Source organism: Ceratotherium simum, chromosome 12 (assembly GCF_057802395.1).
Source record: "Ceratotherium simum simum isolate JZ-2026a chromosome 12, ASM5780239v1, whole genome shotgun sequence".
In the NCBI taxonomy this organism is placed as follows: domain Eukaryota; kingdom Metazoa; phylum Chordata; class Mammalia; order Perissodactyla; family Rhinocerotidae; genus Ceratotherium; species Ceratotherium simum.
The window spans coordinates 29,669,558-29,685,243 of record NC_141911.1 but is presented as its reverse complement, the minus strand read 5'-3'; the positions used below and the strand labels follow the sequence as shown (position 1 = coordinate 29,685,243).

Below are 15,686 nucleotides of genomic sequence, written 5' to 3'. Positions count from 1 at the left end.
TGTAATATCAAGCCACTGTCCAGGCACTTAACCATGGATTACACAGAAGTAAATAGTTGCAAATCATCTCATTGACCAACTGAAACCATGAGAGGTTTAGAAAAGTAATTTTGATATTGATTTTTACATTTATTTATTCAAAATTCATCAAGCAATTACCTGATGTGAGATCTTAGGCTGGTTATTGAGGTTACTGATGAATTTACATCAGTGAGATGACTGTGGGACTGAGGGCTGCCTGTGAAACTTGGGAAGAGGGCTCGGTTGAAAGGTTCAAGCCATTCCTTGTCAAAGTATTTAAGTACCTTTGAACCAAAAGTTGATCAGCTGTAACTGCAGGATGATGAGTTGGCACATTATTAACTTTATGCATCCCTCATCATGCCGGATGGAAATAGCAATAGTCTGGGGATGGAGGATACAGGGTTTCATGACCTATTTTGATTCCAGGATTTGGCTGGACACCGATGGTCTAGGTTTTCCTAAATAGATACAGGGAAATATCTTTGATACAGTTCAAGACTAAAAATGAAGCTTGCTTTATAGAAAGAAGAGCATAGGCTTTGTCTATTCATAGGCTAATTTTAAAAGCAGAAGCATGTGCGTGCAAAAGAGTTTGCTTTCTCCCATGAATAGAAACCAAATATGAACCTCATAATTTTTTTCAAATGTTTTTACATGTCTGTGTGTGATGTCAAGCAATTATTCAGTCATGTCACATTCCCACTTCCTGACTCGATCTCCAGCTGCAAAAATTAAGATGAAAAACTTTCCACAAAAGTAATCATTACAAAGTATTTAAGGATCTTTGAATAAAAGGCAGTTTAAAAACAAATCATTATGATTTATTACCATGCCCGTTTAGACTGCAACAAGACTTAACGTCTTGTTAACAACAATTTGTATGCCTTTATTCCACGATGATGACACAATATATTGTCAAAACAGTAAGCCTTATGTAATACAGTAAGATTTTGGTGTAGCAAATCATTCACATTAAGCCATGAAAATATATGATGATAATCAAAATTTATTGGTTGAATTATTGTGTCTTCCAGAAGACTTCTAAAGATATTCAACATAGAAGTGGTCAACATAAGCCTCTTCATTTTATACTTTTTGCTTGAGTTCAGTTTCTTCTCACAGTGGTAAAGTACAGTAGCTCCTCTGGCTCCAGAGTTTTGATGAGCTAAGCTGGAGGAAACACATTTTGTTCCCTCTCTTATACTTCGGTTCAAAACCTGGCAAATCATGTTTTCAGATCACAGTTTTAGGACTGAAAACAAAGCAAATCAAACTTTAGTCAATGAATTATTCATGTAATTCCTACTCTCCTTGTAATAGATTTCTTTCCTGATATATTTGACATGTAGTTGTTGATCTGTGAATACTCATTTGAAATTAAGATTGCCAGTGTGGAAATTTGGAAGATAATCACTACCATAAGTACTATCTTAAAAAAAAAAAAGCATCTGGATTAGGAGATATTAATTTTATTCCTTGTTCAAGTTAAAAATGGAACAGTAGGAATACATCTGATTTTCCAGATTTTGGAGGGGTTGCTTCTCAAAATTTGTCTATTGCTTATTATTGTTAAATATATAGACCTTTTAGCTTTGTGAGAAACTAGGTTGTTTCATACAAAAGATACTTTGTAAACATCTCTCTACCTGGGGATGTCATTGAAGCTGGTGGGGTATCTGTAAGTCCAGCAGGCACTTCTTCGAATAACTGTATTAAAACTGATAATTTTTTTTCTAGGATCTTTTGGTTAACAGGAAACTCAGTGTTTAGTAGGTTGTCATGATTTTGACTTACTTATATCATAGGTATCATTTACTGGGATTATACTAAGCTTTTAAACAGAGTTAAATTTTTTACTTCTTAGTAAAATATTTACTTATTAAATGGATTTAAGACCACTACAAAATTTATAATAATTTGATTTTTTTCTAAACAGATGAAAAACACTCATACAGAATTATTTTAAATTTAGCTTAGAAAATTATTGTCTTTTTTGTACCTGAGTGCTGTGGAAGACCTTCTCTCACAACAAATGAAAGGTGAGGTCTCAGTTTTCTCTACAAATGGACAGAATATCCACAGCTTACCTAGTACTGAGTAGCGTTAATAATTTTTTAAATTAAATCTGTAACAAGACAAAAATAGAATACAAAAGCTTTTATAGGATCATAAATATTTAGTTTCTAAGTATAAAAATGGAAATAGCTTATTTCAGTAGCAAAAAATAAATATTTATGTAAAATTTAAATTGTTAGAATCATAATAATTTTTGATATTAAAATATTTTCTGATACCAGGATGACAACAGTGAAGGGGAGCTGGATCACAGAAACAAAATTCCAAAAAATATACTAATAGATTCCAATGAAAGGGACATACTTCATGCTATAAACATCATAGGATGAGAGTTTAGGAATGGAAGAGTGGCTTATGGTGAGGCTTAGGATAACTCCTATTCCAACGTCTCTTTCCAAATATAGCACTGAAATAAAATTCTAAGCATCCTCACCAATACAGCTAACTTTGAAGAGAAGCAGTCAGAGGAGGTAGCATTGTCTTTTCTCTATTGTGAATAGAAGGGTAAAGGAAAGTGGTTTCTGGAGAGATTAGGACGAAACATGGAAATGGAAAGTGGGGGCTGATGCCGTCAGATGAAAGCGTAGCCTCAAAGTCTTCATGCTGAGTTATAAATAAGATGTGAAACCTATTTTATCTGTTCCCTTTCCTCACTCCATGAAGAATGGACGCACGCTTCTACCAGAGTGAATCCCTGCAAAGGATATTTTGAGAGCCAGCTGAGCAGAATTCTTTCATCAAAGGTTGCACATTTCTCCAAGCGCTTTTAACGTCCTTCCTCCAAAAGAAACAGAAAATTAAATAGAATATACTATCTCATCCTCAAACTGTAGTTCCGTTTGGCAAACAAGTTTTAGAAAAGTAAAAATGGAATTAAGAATTCATCCTTCCCACATCAGAGTAAACAGTGGTCTGGACACAAACTATGCATTATGTGAATGATCAGAAAAAAAATTTAAGGCATGGAAATTATGCAAATAACCTTATGTTATAAAAAGAAAGAGGAAGGAAGAAAGGGAGGACAAGAGAGAGGAAGAGAGAGAAGAAAAAACAAGTTTGGAAAGAAAAATAACCTAAAGAACAGAAGAAAATTTCCCAAAGTACTTCACATTATAAAAGAGTTTATTTAAATATCAACATAAAACATTTTTATTAAATGTTTTTAATGTTTTTGTATTAGTTGAATGTTTATTAAAACATAAATAACAAGAATAAGGATGGATGATTTTTTTGTTTTTGTTTTTTGTGAGGAAGATCGGCCCTGAGCTAACATCCATTGCCAATCATCCTCCTTTTTTTTTCCCCTTTTCTCCCCAAAGCCCCAGTAGATAGTTGTATGTCATAGCTGCACCTCCTTCTAGTTGCTGTATGTGGGACACGGCCTCAGCATGGCCTGACAAGTGGTGTGTCCGTGTGCGCCCGGGATCCGAACCCAGGCCGCCAGTAGCGGAGCGTGCACACTTAACTGCTAAGCCACAGGACCGGCCCCTAAGGATGGTTGTTGAAGAGCTGGGCTAAATTGTCAGAGACCTTATTTCTTGTTCTTAACAGCGAACCAATATACACTGATTGAAATGAAAGCAAGTGCCTTTATTCACACCTTTAATGTTTTCAATAACATTTTTTCACAACTTTGGTGGGATTGTTTAGAAAGGTTATATCTTGTGTTGAGGAAATGTTTCCCAAAGTACATTTTTTCTGTTCCATTTCAATGTTTTGTCCGTAGTTTCAAATGAAAGTATATATAGAAGTTTCACTAAAAAATAGCATGCATGATATGACTTCGTTTTAAATGAAATAGTACCTATTAGTCAACCATTGCCAAATAATGCTACATAACAAACACCATCAACATCACAGTAGCTTACAACAAGAATCACTCATTTCTCATCCAAGTATCTGTAGGTTGCCTGGACTCAGCAGGACTTGACTCCATGGCATCGACTGGGTTCAAATATGCACCACGTGTCTTCTGAGACCAGTGAGATCTCCGGAGCATATTCTTCCCATGGTGATGGCAGGAGTCACAGAGCAAACCCATCTGTGCAAGCACATTTGAAGCCTTAGCACCTGTCACAGGCACTTGATCCTCTTGGTTAGAGCAAGACATATACTAAGGACCAAATTCAAATGGGAAAATATACTCCAGCCACGATTAAGCCATGGCAAAGGTGTAGATGTTGAATACTACTACAGGAGACAGAACTGAGACTGATCGTTCCATCATACCACCCATTCATTTATCTATGTACCTATTGCATAGAGAGCAGATAGAAATGATGTACACTATGGTAATAAGAGTTTTAGATGATTTTTAAAAAAATTTTATTTCTTGATTTTTTTGGAGGGAAGGGCTTTATTTCTTAAATTCTGCAGTATATGCACCTATTTTTTAAAAAATGACTTTATCGAGTTATTTAAAAAACCAAAAAATTCACCCTTTTGAAGTGAATAATTCATTGGTTTTTAGTATATTCACACAACTATCTCCACTATCTAATTTCAGAATATTTTCATCACTCCAAAAAGAAAACCCGCACCCATTAGCAGTCACTGCCTATTTATCCACTTCTCCCAGACCCTGGCAAACACTAAACTACTTTCTTTCTCTATGGATTTGTCTATCCTGAACATTTCATATAAATGGAATTCTACATTTTATGGCCTTTTGTGAATGGCTTCTCCAACCAGCATAATGTTTTCAGGGTTCATCCATGCTGTAGGGTGTATCAGTACTTCATTCATTTTTATTGCCTAATAATATTCCATTGTATGGATATACCATATTTTGTTTACCCATTTATTAGTTGATGGACATTTGGGTGGTTTCTATTTCTTGACTATTATGAAAAATGCTACTATGAACTGTTGTGTGCAAGGTTTTCAATTCTCTTGAGTATATACCTAGGAGTGGAATTACTGATGCATATGTTAATTCCATGTTTAACATTTTGAAGAACTGCATAACTGTTTTCCAAAGTGGCCACAACATTTTACAATCTCACCAGTAACGTATAAGGGTTCCAATTTCTCCACATCCTCATCAACACTTATTATTGTCTGTCTTTTTGATTCTAGCCATTTTAGTGGGTGTAAACTGGTATCTTGTGATTTTAATTTGCATTTCCCTAATAACTAATGATGTTGGCTATCTTTTTATGTGCTTATTGGCCATTTGTATATCTTTTTTTGAGAAATGTGTTATTCAAGCCCTTTGCTCATTTTCAATTGAGTTATCTTTTTATCGTTGAGTTGTAAGAGTTCTTTATATATTCTAGATACAAGACCCTAATCAGATATATGACTTGCATATGTTTTCTCTCATTATGTGGGTTATCTTTCATTTTCTTTATGCTGTCCTTTGAAACACAAAAGTTTTTAATTTTGATAATGTCCAGTTTATCTATTTTTTCTTTTGTTGCTTGTGCTTTTGGTGTCATACCTGAGATATGATTGTCTAATGTAAGGTCATCAGAATTTTCTATGTCTTTCTAAGAGTTACTTATTTTTATCTCTTACATTTACATCTTTAATTCATTTTGAGTTAATTTTTGTATATGGGGTCAGGTAAGGGTCCAAAAGCATTCTTTTGGATGTGAATATGCAGTTATCCTAGCACCATTTGTTGAAAAGAATACTCTCTCACCATTGAATTGTCTTGGCACTCTTGTCAAAGTCATATGGACCATAAATGGGAGGGTTTATTTCTGGATTCTCAATTCTATTCCATTGCTCTGTATGTCTAAACTTATTAAACTTACCACACTATTTTTATAGTTTTGTAGTAAGTTTTGAAATTGGGAAGTGTGAATCCTCCAACTTTGTAGTTCTTTGTCAAGGTTTTTTCGGCTATTTTGGGTTCCTTGCATTTCCATATGAATTTTAGGACCAGCTTTCCAATTTCCATAAAAAAACCAAGCCAGCTAAGATTGCATATATAATTTAAAAAAATGATAAAGCTATTAATCTCAAAAGATATACTTGCTACCAAAATACTAAATCTCTTCCCCTTTTATATAGATTTATAGATTTGCTATAATGGCTTAGCAGTTATGAAATAAATTGGATTATGCAAATGCTTTCTGAGGCAGAGTACAAAAGGATATAATTAACAATTGAGACAAGAGGAAAATCATTGAAATAGATAAGTGCAGGAACAGTTCTCCATGAAGAGAAAACAGCATGTGCTAGCACAGGGATGTGCAGGAACAGTGGTTTTCAGGAAACTATGAGAATTCACTAGAACTGTACATTAAGTTTGATGAGGCAAAATAAGTCAAAAGAGGTAAATGATGAGGAGATTATGAATCATCAATTACTGATATGTCTACATATTCCCATTTTAAAGATTTTTAAATTCTGACTCAAAAAATTTAATCATACTACAGAATAAGTATCCAAAATATGAATAATACATAAATGAATTAGTAAATCTCCTTAACTTTGCAAAGAAATGATATCTGAGATAGGATTGGTAGGAAACTCATTAACTGGAAAATTCAACATACAGTTTCAAAACATTGTTAAAGAGGAAAATAATTGTACTATTTTACATCACAAAGAACAGAAATTTTTGCTGCACGTTGTAGTCATGTTGGTAGGTGCCTCAACATTATCAGTGGACCGGACTGATTAGAACTAAAAAGTAAGCAGCTCTCATCTACCAACTCTCTCATTTTTCTGATTAGGTAGCTGAACTTCAGAGATATTCAGGAACTCGAGGGTTCCTGCTGTCATATTCAGTGCTATATTTTTTTTAAAAGGTCATTTATTCTTTTGTTTATTAGACTAGGAGTCTAATGAGAAATCAAAATGAGGGCAGGTAATTATAAAACAATACGACAACATTTATAATTGAGATATTCCTGGGAGCATAGGAGAAACGGTCCCTAAGGATGCTGATGGGAATTAAGGAAGAAGAGCTTCACTGAACTGAGCTGAGACTTGAAAGGCTATTACTGAGATAGGTAAGTGTAGGCACAGTGCTCCAAAGAGAACACAGCATGTGTCAGCACAGAGATGTGAAAAAATATTGGTGTTTTCAGGAAACCATAAGTATTTACCAGAGCTGTATGTTAGGCTTGATGGTGAAAAATGAGCAGAAACAATGAGATTATAAAGGATTTTTCATGCCATGCAAAGAGTAAAAATTTAATCTTGTAGAGTTCCATTGCAAAATTTCCACCTAAGTGACATAATCAGATTTGTTCCAAGGACCCTTCAGCTAGTGGTGTGGAAGATGGATCAGAGAGGAGTGGGACTAGAGGCAGGAAGACTAGACAAAGGAGAGTGTTGCATAACAGTAGTGACACATGGGGGTCTAAATTAGAGTAGCAGCTACAGAAATGGAGAGGTAGACACAAATACAAGAGAGGGAAAAGGCAAAGTTAATGGGATGTGCTGACTGATTACATAGGAAGCGTGAAGGGAGAACAGGATGTAAAGCAAGTGATCTATTACACTTTCAATTTTCCTAGTCCTTCGTATAAATGTAAAGGATAGTGATATTTATAATTTTAAAATGCATTTAGAATATGTAATTAAAATGGATTAACATATGAGGATCCTTTTGGTGATAAGGGTATTACATAATATCAAGTGTATTATATTAATCGATACTAAGTAAGATTCGTAGTTCCTGCCTTACCTGAAACCCAATCACAAGCATAAGTAAATGTACCTGGATGAGTGATGCCCTGAGGAGAACTAAATCACGCCAGGATGTTACCTTGTACCTTTTCAAGGTGTATATAAGAATTATGAGTTGAGGGAGGGAATGTAGAAAAGAGATGTAGAAATGAAAAATGCAGACATGAAAGCCTGCCTCATGCCAATTAAGTCTTGTGCTTTTATTTTAATAAAAATCACAGCCAAACCGTCCATCTCTTGGGACAAAGGCACGCATCACAGATAACACATACAAAACAGTTTGTGGTCAATACAGTCAATGCTTTCTGGAATTCTGAGAAATTATGGTCACATGTGCCATTAATGGGTTGATTCTTTTTAGTAAAGTGCACTGCAAGATGTATGAGTGGGAAGGTATAAAGCAGGTAGGCCTCACACCCTTCCCACGCAAGGACTGGCAACCGCGTGTGGGATAGCTGCCTTTAGAGTGTAATTTCTTTTGGCTTTCAACATTTTATAAGTAAATGAAAAATAAATATTAAAAAAATAAAAGGGAAAGAAGGCATTCCATTCAAGGGTTGGAAATGCTGGATTAAACACAGTTACACAGGTTATTTACTGTAAGATTTAGTAGAGTCTTTACTATGCTAATGAGAGTTGTAAATTGCTAAGAGGAAGACACTGCATAGCATTTTCAGTGGAGGACAGTTAAGCTATGTCTAGTAGGCCTCTACAGGGTAGGGACAAAACGATGAAAAGGTAAGTCAGTAACATACATGTTCATTTTATTTATTTGTTTCTCATGTGGTTGGGTGCACGGTAGGACTGCCAGGAAAAGTACTGAAAAGGGGTATCACCTAGAACAGGAGTCTGAAGACAGCATGGCCCTGGGCCTTAGATATCACTGGCAAGTTGAAAGGTAGGGATTAGAGTGCTAAAGATACCAGCCCTGAAAAGAAATCTACGTCTGAAATCGAGGATCCACACCTTGAAGTGTGTTATGTAAAATATGTTAGTCCATACACCAAATCAATTTATGCTCACTCCATTTAGCATTTGCCATTGGAAGTGAAGATATGAGTGGAAAGTTAGTTTTTTTCCCCGTAGTTTCATGCTACCATATAAGCTATCATTAAGCATTTCATAAATCGTAACTTCCAAGTCATTTGCAATTTAATTTACCAGAAGTCAGTATCGAGACCAGTGGGAAAAAGACAACGACTGCCCCAAAGCACTGGAGACAAGAGGCCTCAACAGAAATGCTACATTTCTACCTGTCTTTCGAACGCCATTGGCTTTTGAATCATGAAAATCATGGTAACACAAAACTGTATCGCTTTCATTTTCTTGGAGTTCAAAAGACAACTCTTGCACACACACACTCAGTTTCTCCCCAAAATAGCCGCGTTCTTTTATTTGGTGATTCAATACATTTTTAATCCAAATAGTCACCAGATATCCTAGGCACAATATTAAGCATTTTACAAGCAAAGTATTTTACTGATTTTCTTTTCAATTGCCAAAGAGTACAATAAGTGAATTGGTTAAAGGATATAACTTCTGTACATAAAAATATCCATGAATTTATACAAGTGTATGGAACAGAGTTTAAAGGTAATAAAACCAGAACATCACAATAAATAGGATGTGTTCCTACAGGACAGCAGAGTACGCTTTGTCAGGAAGCTGTCAAGTCTCTTTTTCAAGGTGCTTTATGTTCTTCTGAGCTAGGCTCACATTTCCCAAAATAAGGGTTAGGGGTTAGTAATGACTAGATCTGAACGCCTACTTTCATACGTTGCTTTTTATTTGCACCTCCAATAACAGGAGTGGAAAATATGATCATTTATTTTCCAAAAGTCTTTGCAACTTACCAAATTCTATTGATTTCCCACTTCAATGTTTTAAAATGCAGATTAATCTAAACTCTAGCACCATACGAGAATGAAATACATGTATTTTTGTCAGAGCAACAATATTTTATATCATCTTTGTTCCTCTGGCTATAACAATTCTGTTTAGAAAAATTTACCAAGCTAAAAATAGTTGATCTAGGTTGTCATAAAAAAGAATATTAAATACCTTTGGTAAAAATAGATATATTTAACAAGATTAGAAAAGCAAACAGTTATAATGTCAAAAGGAGAATATAAAAATGTACACAATAAAACAAATAAACCAACTTATAGATAAAGTGAAGATAAGGCCACTCTTCTTTTCAGGTTTGTCTCTTCCAAACCATGAATGTAGTTCTTTTCTTCTAAATGGTAGAAATTTTAATAAGAAATATGGAAAATCCAGTCTTTCCTACCAGCATGACACAAGTTTAATTCATAGCAACATAGTTCCTTTTTAAAAACCAAGTTTGTAGAACATAGAACACTCTGGTTTATATATGTGAGTATAAGGAAAAAATTCCAGATTTCTGTGATTTTAGGCCCAGAACATGGAGCTTGAGAGTTAAGCAAGGCAACAGAATCAGGTGCTCATTTGCACAGTTTTTCCTGTACTGACATTAACCTAAGTCATATCAAGACAACTGAGACACAGAACACAGCTAGCTGAGGAAGCACATGGTAACTCTGTAACTGGCTAGTGACCTACAGCATTTCATTTTTTTCCACCGAAGACCTTTTTCTCCCGTCATGTGGGCCTCCTCTCAAAAGAGCTGTTGCACAACTCCTAATTACGTTTGGTGTCTCCTCTTAGAACACACTGTAAATCCTGAAGATGAAAGGTCCCTGAAGCAAACAACTGAGATTATGGATGAAGATAATGCGTAAGTTCTACAACAGGATCAGCCACTGAGCTGTACTGCTCTGGGAGAGGGCTGCGCGTGGTGAAGCAGTTATCCTCCAGAGTTCCCTCTGCACACACAGTCACACTCCTCATGGTGCTCCAGGGCCACGTCGGTGAGAGATTTATGCAATCCCCTGACACCATTCTTTGGTCTCAACTGAAGGACCTGAAAGGGAACAATGTAAGCCACTTTTAATATCAGCCAATGTCTGTAACTTTCGATTTCATGGACAAGTAAAATTTCAGAAAAGAGTCTTGGGCCCAACAAAGATTTGTAAATTGTAATTTCTTCCTAGTGAAGGCAGTATGCACACATTCCCCCATCCCTCAAGAAAATCATAAATGATCATCATTTCATGAAAGAAAGGACATTTTACTGCTAACAACTTGGAAAGATGCTGCCTCAGAATAAATAAAAGTCCTTAAATTGACAGACTCACTATCTACTCTTTATTTTGCTCCTCTAATGATATGAGAGAATTACACCTTGATTAAGTACTTTGGAACCACTACTGCACAATTTGTTTTTCCGTCTGTTGCTTCCTTTCACTCATTCATTTATTCACACACTTAACAATATTTATACTTGAAGCAAAATGCACACAAGGACTGCAATACTGTGAAAAGAAGCATGACCACTCCACAGCTGAGTCTGCTCCATTATGCCACTCATCAATTTTCTTGGCCACACTTCAAGTCCTCTATAAACTTGATGAGATGGATTAGATGTACTTCATAGACATCAGCCTCCGTCACAGCTAACTTTCTGCAGCTGGATCCTACTGTGCAGTATACGGAGGTTTGGGAATAATAACAACACTGTCTCCATTAAATGAAGCCATTTGCAGCTTGAATTGTTGAGATTTTTAATAAAAACGTAGCAAAACAGACACTGATACTACTAAATACTACACATATTTCCTTTTAACACTGTGACAAAAGGACATAGCTATGTATTCTATTAAAGATTATCTGAAGCATTTGATAAGAACTACCTATTCAATGTGTATTACACATTGGTGAGGAAGATCAGTCCTGAGCTAACATCCATGCCAATCCTCCTTTTTTTTTTGCTGAGGAAGACTGGCCCTGGGCTAACATCCGTGCCCATCTTCCTCCACTTTATGTGGAACGCCAGCACAGCATGGCTTGACAAGCAGTGCATCGGTTCACGCCCGGGATCCGAACCCCGGGCCACCAGCAGCGGAGTGCGTGCACTTAACTGCTACACCACGGGGCCGGCCCCCATTTTATTTCTTATAATAGAAATGATAAAGTTTCAGAAATTATATTTGTTTGTATTATGAACAAAGGCCAGAGCACATAATGTGAAGTCGTCTAGTTTCTCTTCTCTCTGGGTATGACGCAGATAACTTCACAGAGCAACTTCTAAAAGATATCATTCCTGGAAATTTTCATTAATCCAAAAAGGCACAAGTCAAGTCTTATGACTGCTCTATTTGAAGATTTAAAAAAGAAAAATAGAGAATGTGTACCTCACTTAGAGGATGTGGTCATATCAAAGGTTAATTAGCTAATATTTTTTGAATGCTTACTGGGTGCCAAGCACTATAATAATGTTTTTATATACTTTAACTTACAAGAATTCTATGAAGTAATTTACAGTTGTTACCCTTATTTTACACATGAGTGAATAGAAGCTTAGAAAGAATAAGTGACAGAGTCAGTATATGTACTTTGGCCAAATATGAATTCTTAAAGTTAGAGTGATAGATAATAATTTTACAGAGACTCAGAACATTACTAGTCATACATTCTATTTATTTAGTAACTTTCTTCCTAGAGACATAAACTGCCAAGTTTTGTCATAACTATGAAAAATAGTAAACTTTTAAAGTAGATTTTCTATTACATTTCACAATGTAGAATAAAAATTACTAAGACTATGTAATTATAATGTGAAACTTAACCCAATGACGATTGAATATTATCTTATGTGTCAGTACTGACTTACTGTTTTTGAACAACTTAAGGTGGCATCAAAACTAACTACTCAAGACACTTTGTTACAAATAGTTTCTGGAATGAGGTTGGGTGGATAGATAAACTGCAATACTGGCATAGCCAATGTCTTTAATTCTTATCTCCACTTGTACACATTTTCCCAGTTGGTAAGGGACAAAAATTACTATAAAAGGTAAAGGTTACAGAGGCCACCATATGTAGTCCTAACAGTCAGTCATGCCAGTCTACAATCCTACAATTCTTCCTTCCTCTAGCAGTGCTTACGTCAAGAGGCACTCACCAAATAAAAGCACCCCCCCCCACAAAGGTTGACCAAACTCAATGAAAATGCTAAAAAAAATCCGAAAGGGTCAGGCCCGGTGGTGTAGTGGTTAAGTGCAGACGCTCTGCTGCGGCGGCCCGGGGGTTTGGACCCCGGGCGCACACTGACGCACTGCTTGTCAAGCCATGCTGTGGCGGCGTCCCATACAAAGTGGAGGAAGATGGGCAGAGATGTTAGCCCAGGGCCAGTCTTCCTCAGCAAAAAGAGGAGGATTGGCGACAGATGTTAGCTCAGGGCTGATCTTCCTCACACACACACACACACACACACACACACACACACACACACACACACACACAAAAGCAAACGAGGGAATAATTCAGTTTTATTTGTAGTGACACGATGAATATAATTCAGCTTAACATTTAGGGAAGCTGGTATAATTGATATAGATGGAAAGAAAATTTAGAATTTCTAAGTTCTATCTTTGTTTCTGCCTTCTCCATGAGGTGGAATAATCTTCAAACTGAATACTGGAACAATGGTCATCGAAAAGAATCAAAGCCCAAGATGGGCTTCACTTTAAATGAGTTAAGTATCTAGATCCAGATTAATGGTATTCAACGGCAATGATTTTAGAACTATTTTAAAAAAATAGTTTCATTTATTTAGAAGTAGTACTAGACTCAGAACTTTTTTCCAAAATATAGGACTGAGAAAAATTTAGGCTTCAGGAATTATGAATTACACCAAACAAATAATCCTTTTGTATAGGGTAATTTGATTGTTAATAAAAAGACTATCACAGAAAAATTAATGATTCTCATAAAACAATTTAAAAAATTAAGACATGACTATTATGGAGATATTTGTGAGAAATGTGGAGTAGGTGACCATACAGTTACATTTCTACACACCCATACTTTACAGATATTTGTGGGAAACTTGCACTAGATGGTCATATAATTAGATAAACATCCATAGTTGTATGTGTGTGTGAATATATATATATAAATAAATAATGTATATATTATCAACCTCACCCAAAGACTGGAGAATAATGGATTAATGTCATGCTGGAAGAAGGCCAGTGAATCTGTAAGTACTGCCCCTGGCCTTTCCCTACACAAGAGTTTTATCTGAGACTTTAAAACAGATATTGCATACTCTGTGGCAACTTTCCGGATAACCCTAAATCTAATGTTATTTGAAAAGAAAGTTACAAGTACAGGATGGAGGAGGATATGCTTGACCTGAGGACAGATTTAGCTGACCAAAAGTATGATATTGATTCAGCATCTGATAAGCTTGTTTAAAAAAGCTAATAAAACTACTCTGGATTTTATAGCTCTTAGAAGGGTGGTTATAAACTCAAGACTTGTTAGCTAAATCAGGTCCCCAAATACACTTTGTTTAGTTAGGACCTGCTTTAGAAAGTTCAAAATTGAATGATTTTAGGTGGGAAAAGATCACCCTAGTTTCATTCCTATTCTCATGATATCCTTTTATATTATGCCAATCAACTCTAATATCTGCCTAGATATTAGGCATTTTTTTTTTTTTGTGAGGAAGATCAGCCCTGAGCTAACATCCGATGTCAATCCTCCTCTGTTTTTGCTGAGGAAGATTGGCCCTGGGCTAACATCTGTGCCCATCTTCCTCCACTTTATAAGGGATGCCGCCACAGCATGGCTTGTCAAGGGGTGCATCGGTGTGCACCAGGGATCCGAACCTACGAACCCCAGGCCGCTGCAGTGGAGTGCCCGCACTTAACCACTGTGCCACCTGGCTGGCCCGATATTAGGCATTTTAATTTTAATCTGTTTTAGAACTACTATATTGAGGGTTTTTCCTTGACTAGATTCCCTGCTGACGGAGTAGCAATAAGGCTGGCTGCTGGGCACAGCCTGGCTGGGGCTCCTTGAGCCGCCAAGCTCATGATTATCTACTTCCTGAAACTGGAGTGGAGACTGTTCCCAGCAGGAGGATCTTCAGAAGCATGTGGTGTAGAAATGAAAGTAGAACACAAGTAATGGCAGTAAATAGTCCTATTTTTAATCACAGACTGCCAGTTTTGGATGTTACCTTCTAAACATTGCAATCTAGTAACTGTCATGGAATACCACAGCCAGGAAAAACCTGAGAGATTATCATATTGTACAGAGGTTAAGTATCCTGCTGATGGTAGATCTAGGATGTAAACAGAATCCCTTGTCTTCTGGAATCCAGTGTCTTTTTCCCCACTTTATCAGCTGTCAATACAATACTGGTGAAGGAGAGGACAACCAACCAGAAATGCAATTTATGACACTGTGCATGCTTAGATTACCTAACAGACAAGGGTTTCACTGATGTCTTCATGAACAGGAAAACATTTTATTTATTAAGCAGATATTTATTCCACATTATTCTTTAATTTAGTGGAAAAAATAAAAAATAATGAAATGAGATCATATTGAAATGAAGTCAGAGGGCAGTTTTTGGCTTGGTATAATGTAAACGTGGTATAAAAATTAAAGTTGACTCCTCAAGAAGGGATTGCTTCCTGAAGTATGAATACTACATGCAGCTGTTGGAGAGAAGATGGGATATAATTAGGAATATTCCAGAACTAATGAAAATTTCAAGTGTATAAATTCTAAGGTTCCCAAGGCTCTGAAAGACAATAATTACTAACATTTAATATTATATTTTCCTTAATTCCATAGCATAGAGATAAAAGGATGAAGAATCCATAAAAAAGTTTAACATGTTATTTGGGGCATTATGAATAGGAAGATTGGTATAATTATGAATATGTCTTGGGATTTATGTACCCAAATTGCCCCAAATGAAAAAATAAATATAAAGGTCTCCTTTCTCCAAAATAGACAACAATTTACCTCCAAGTTTGTCTTTAAAATATTTTCCC

At 35.9% G+C, this 15,686-nt stretch overlaps 1 protein-coding gene across 1 annotated transcript in view; it reads right to left on the bottom strand.

Annotated features, from left to right (window-relative positions):
* Positions 1 to 9,110: 9,110 nt before the first annotated feature.
* The window catches only part of PDGFC (platelet derived growth factor C), a 209,789-nt gene continuing 203,213 nt past the window's right edge, over positions 9,111 to 15,686 (bottom strand). The window contains exon 6 of the mRNA XM_004420952.3: positions 9,111 to 10,693. Coding sequence (XP_004421009.1) covers positions 10,577 to 10,693 — 117 coding nt within the window. The 3' untranslated portion in view covers positions 9,111 to 10,576. The remainder of the gene's footprint in view (positions 10,694 to 15,686) is intronic.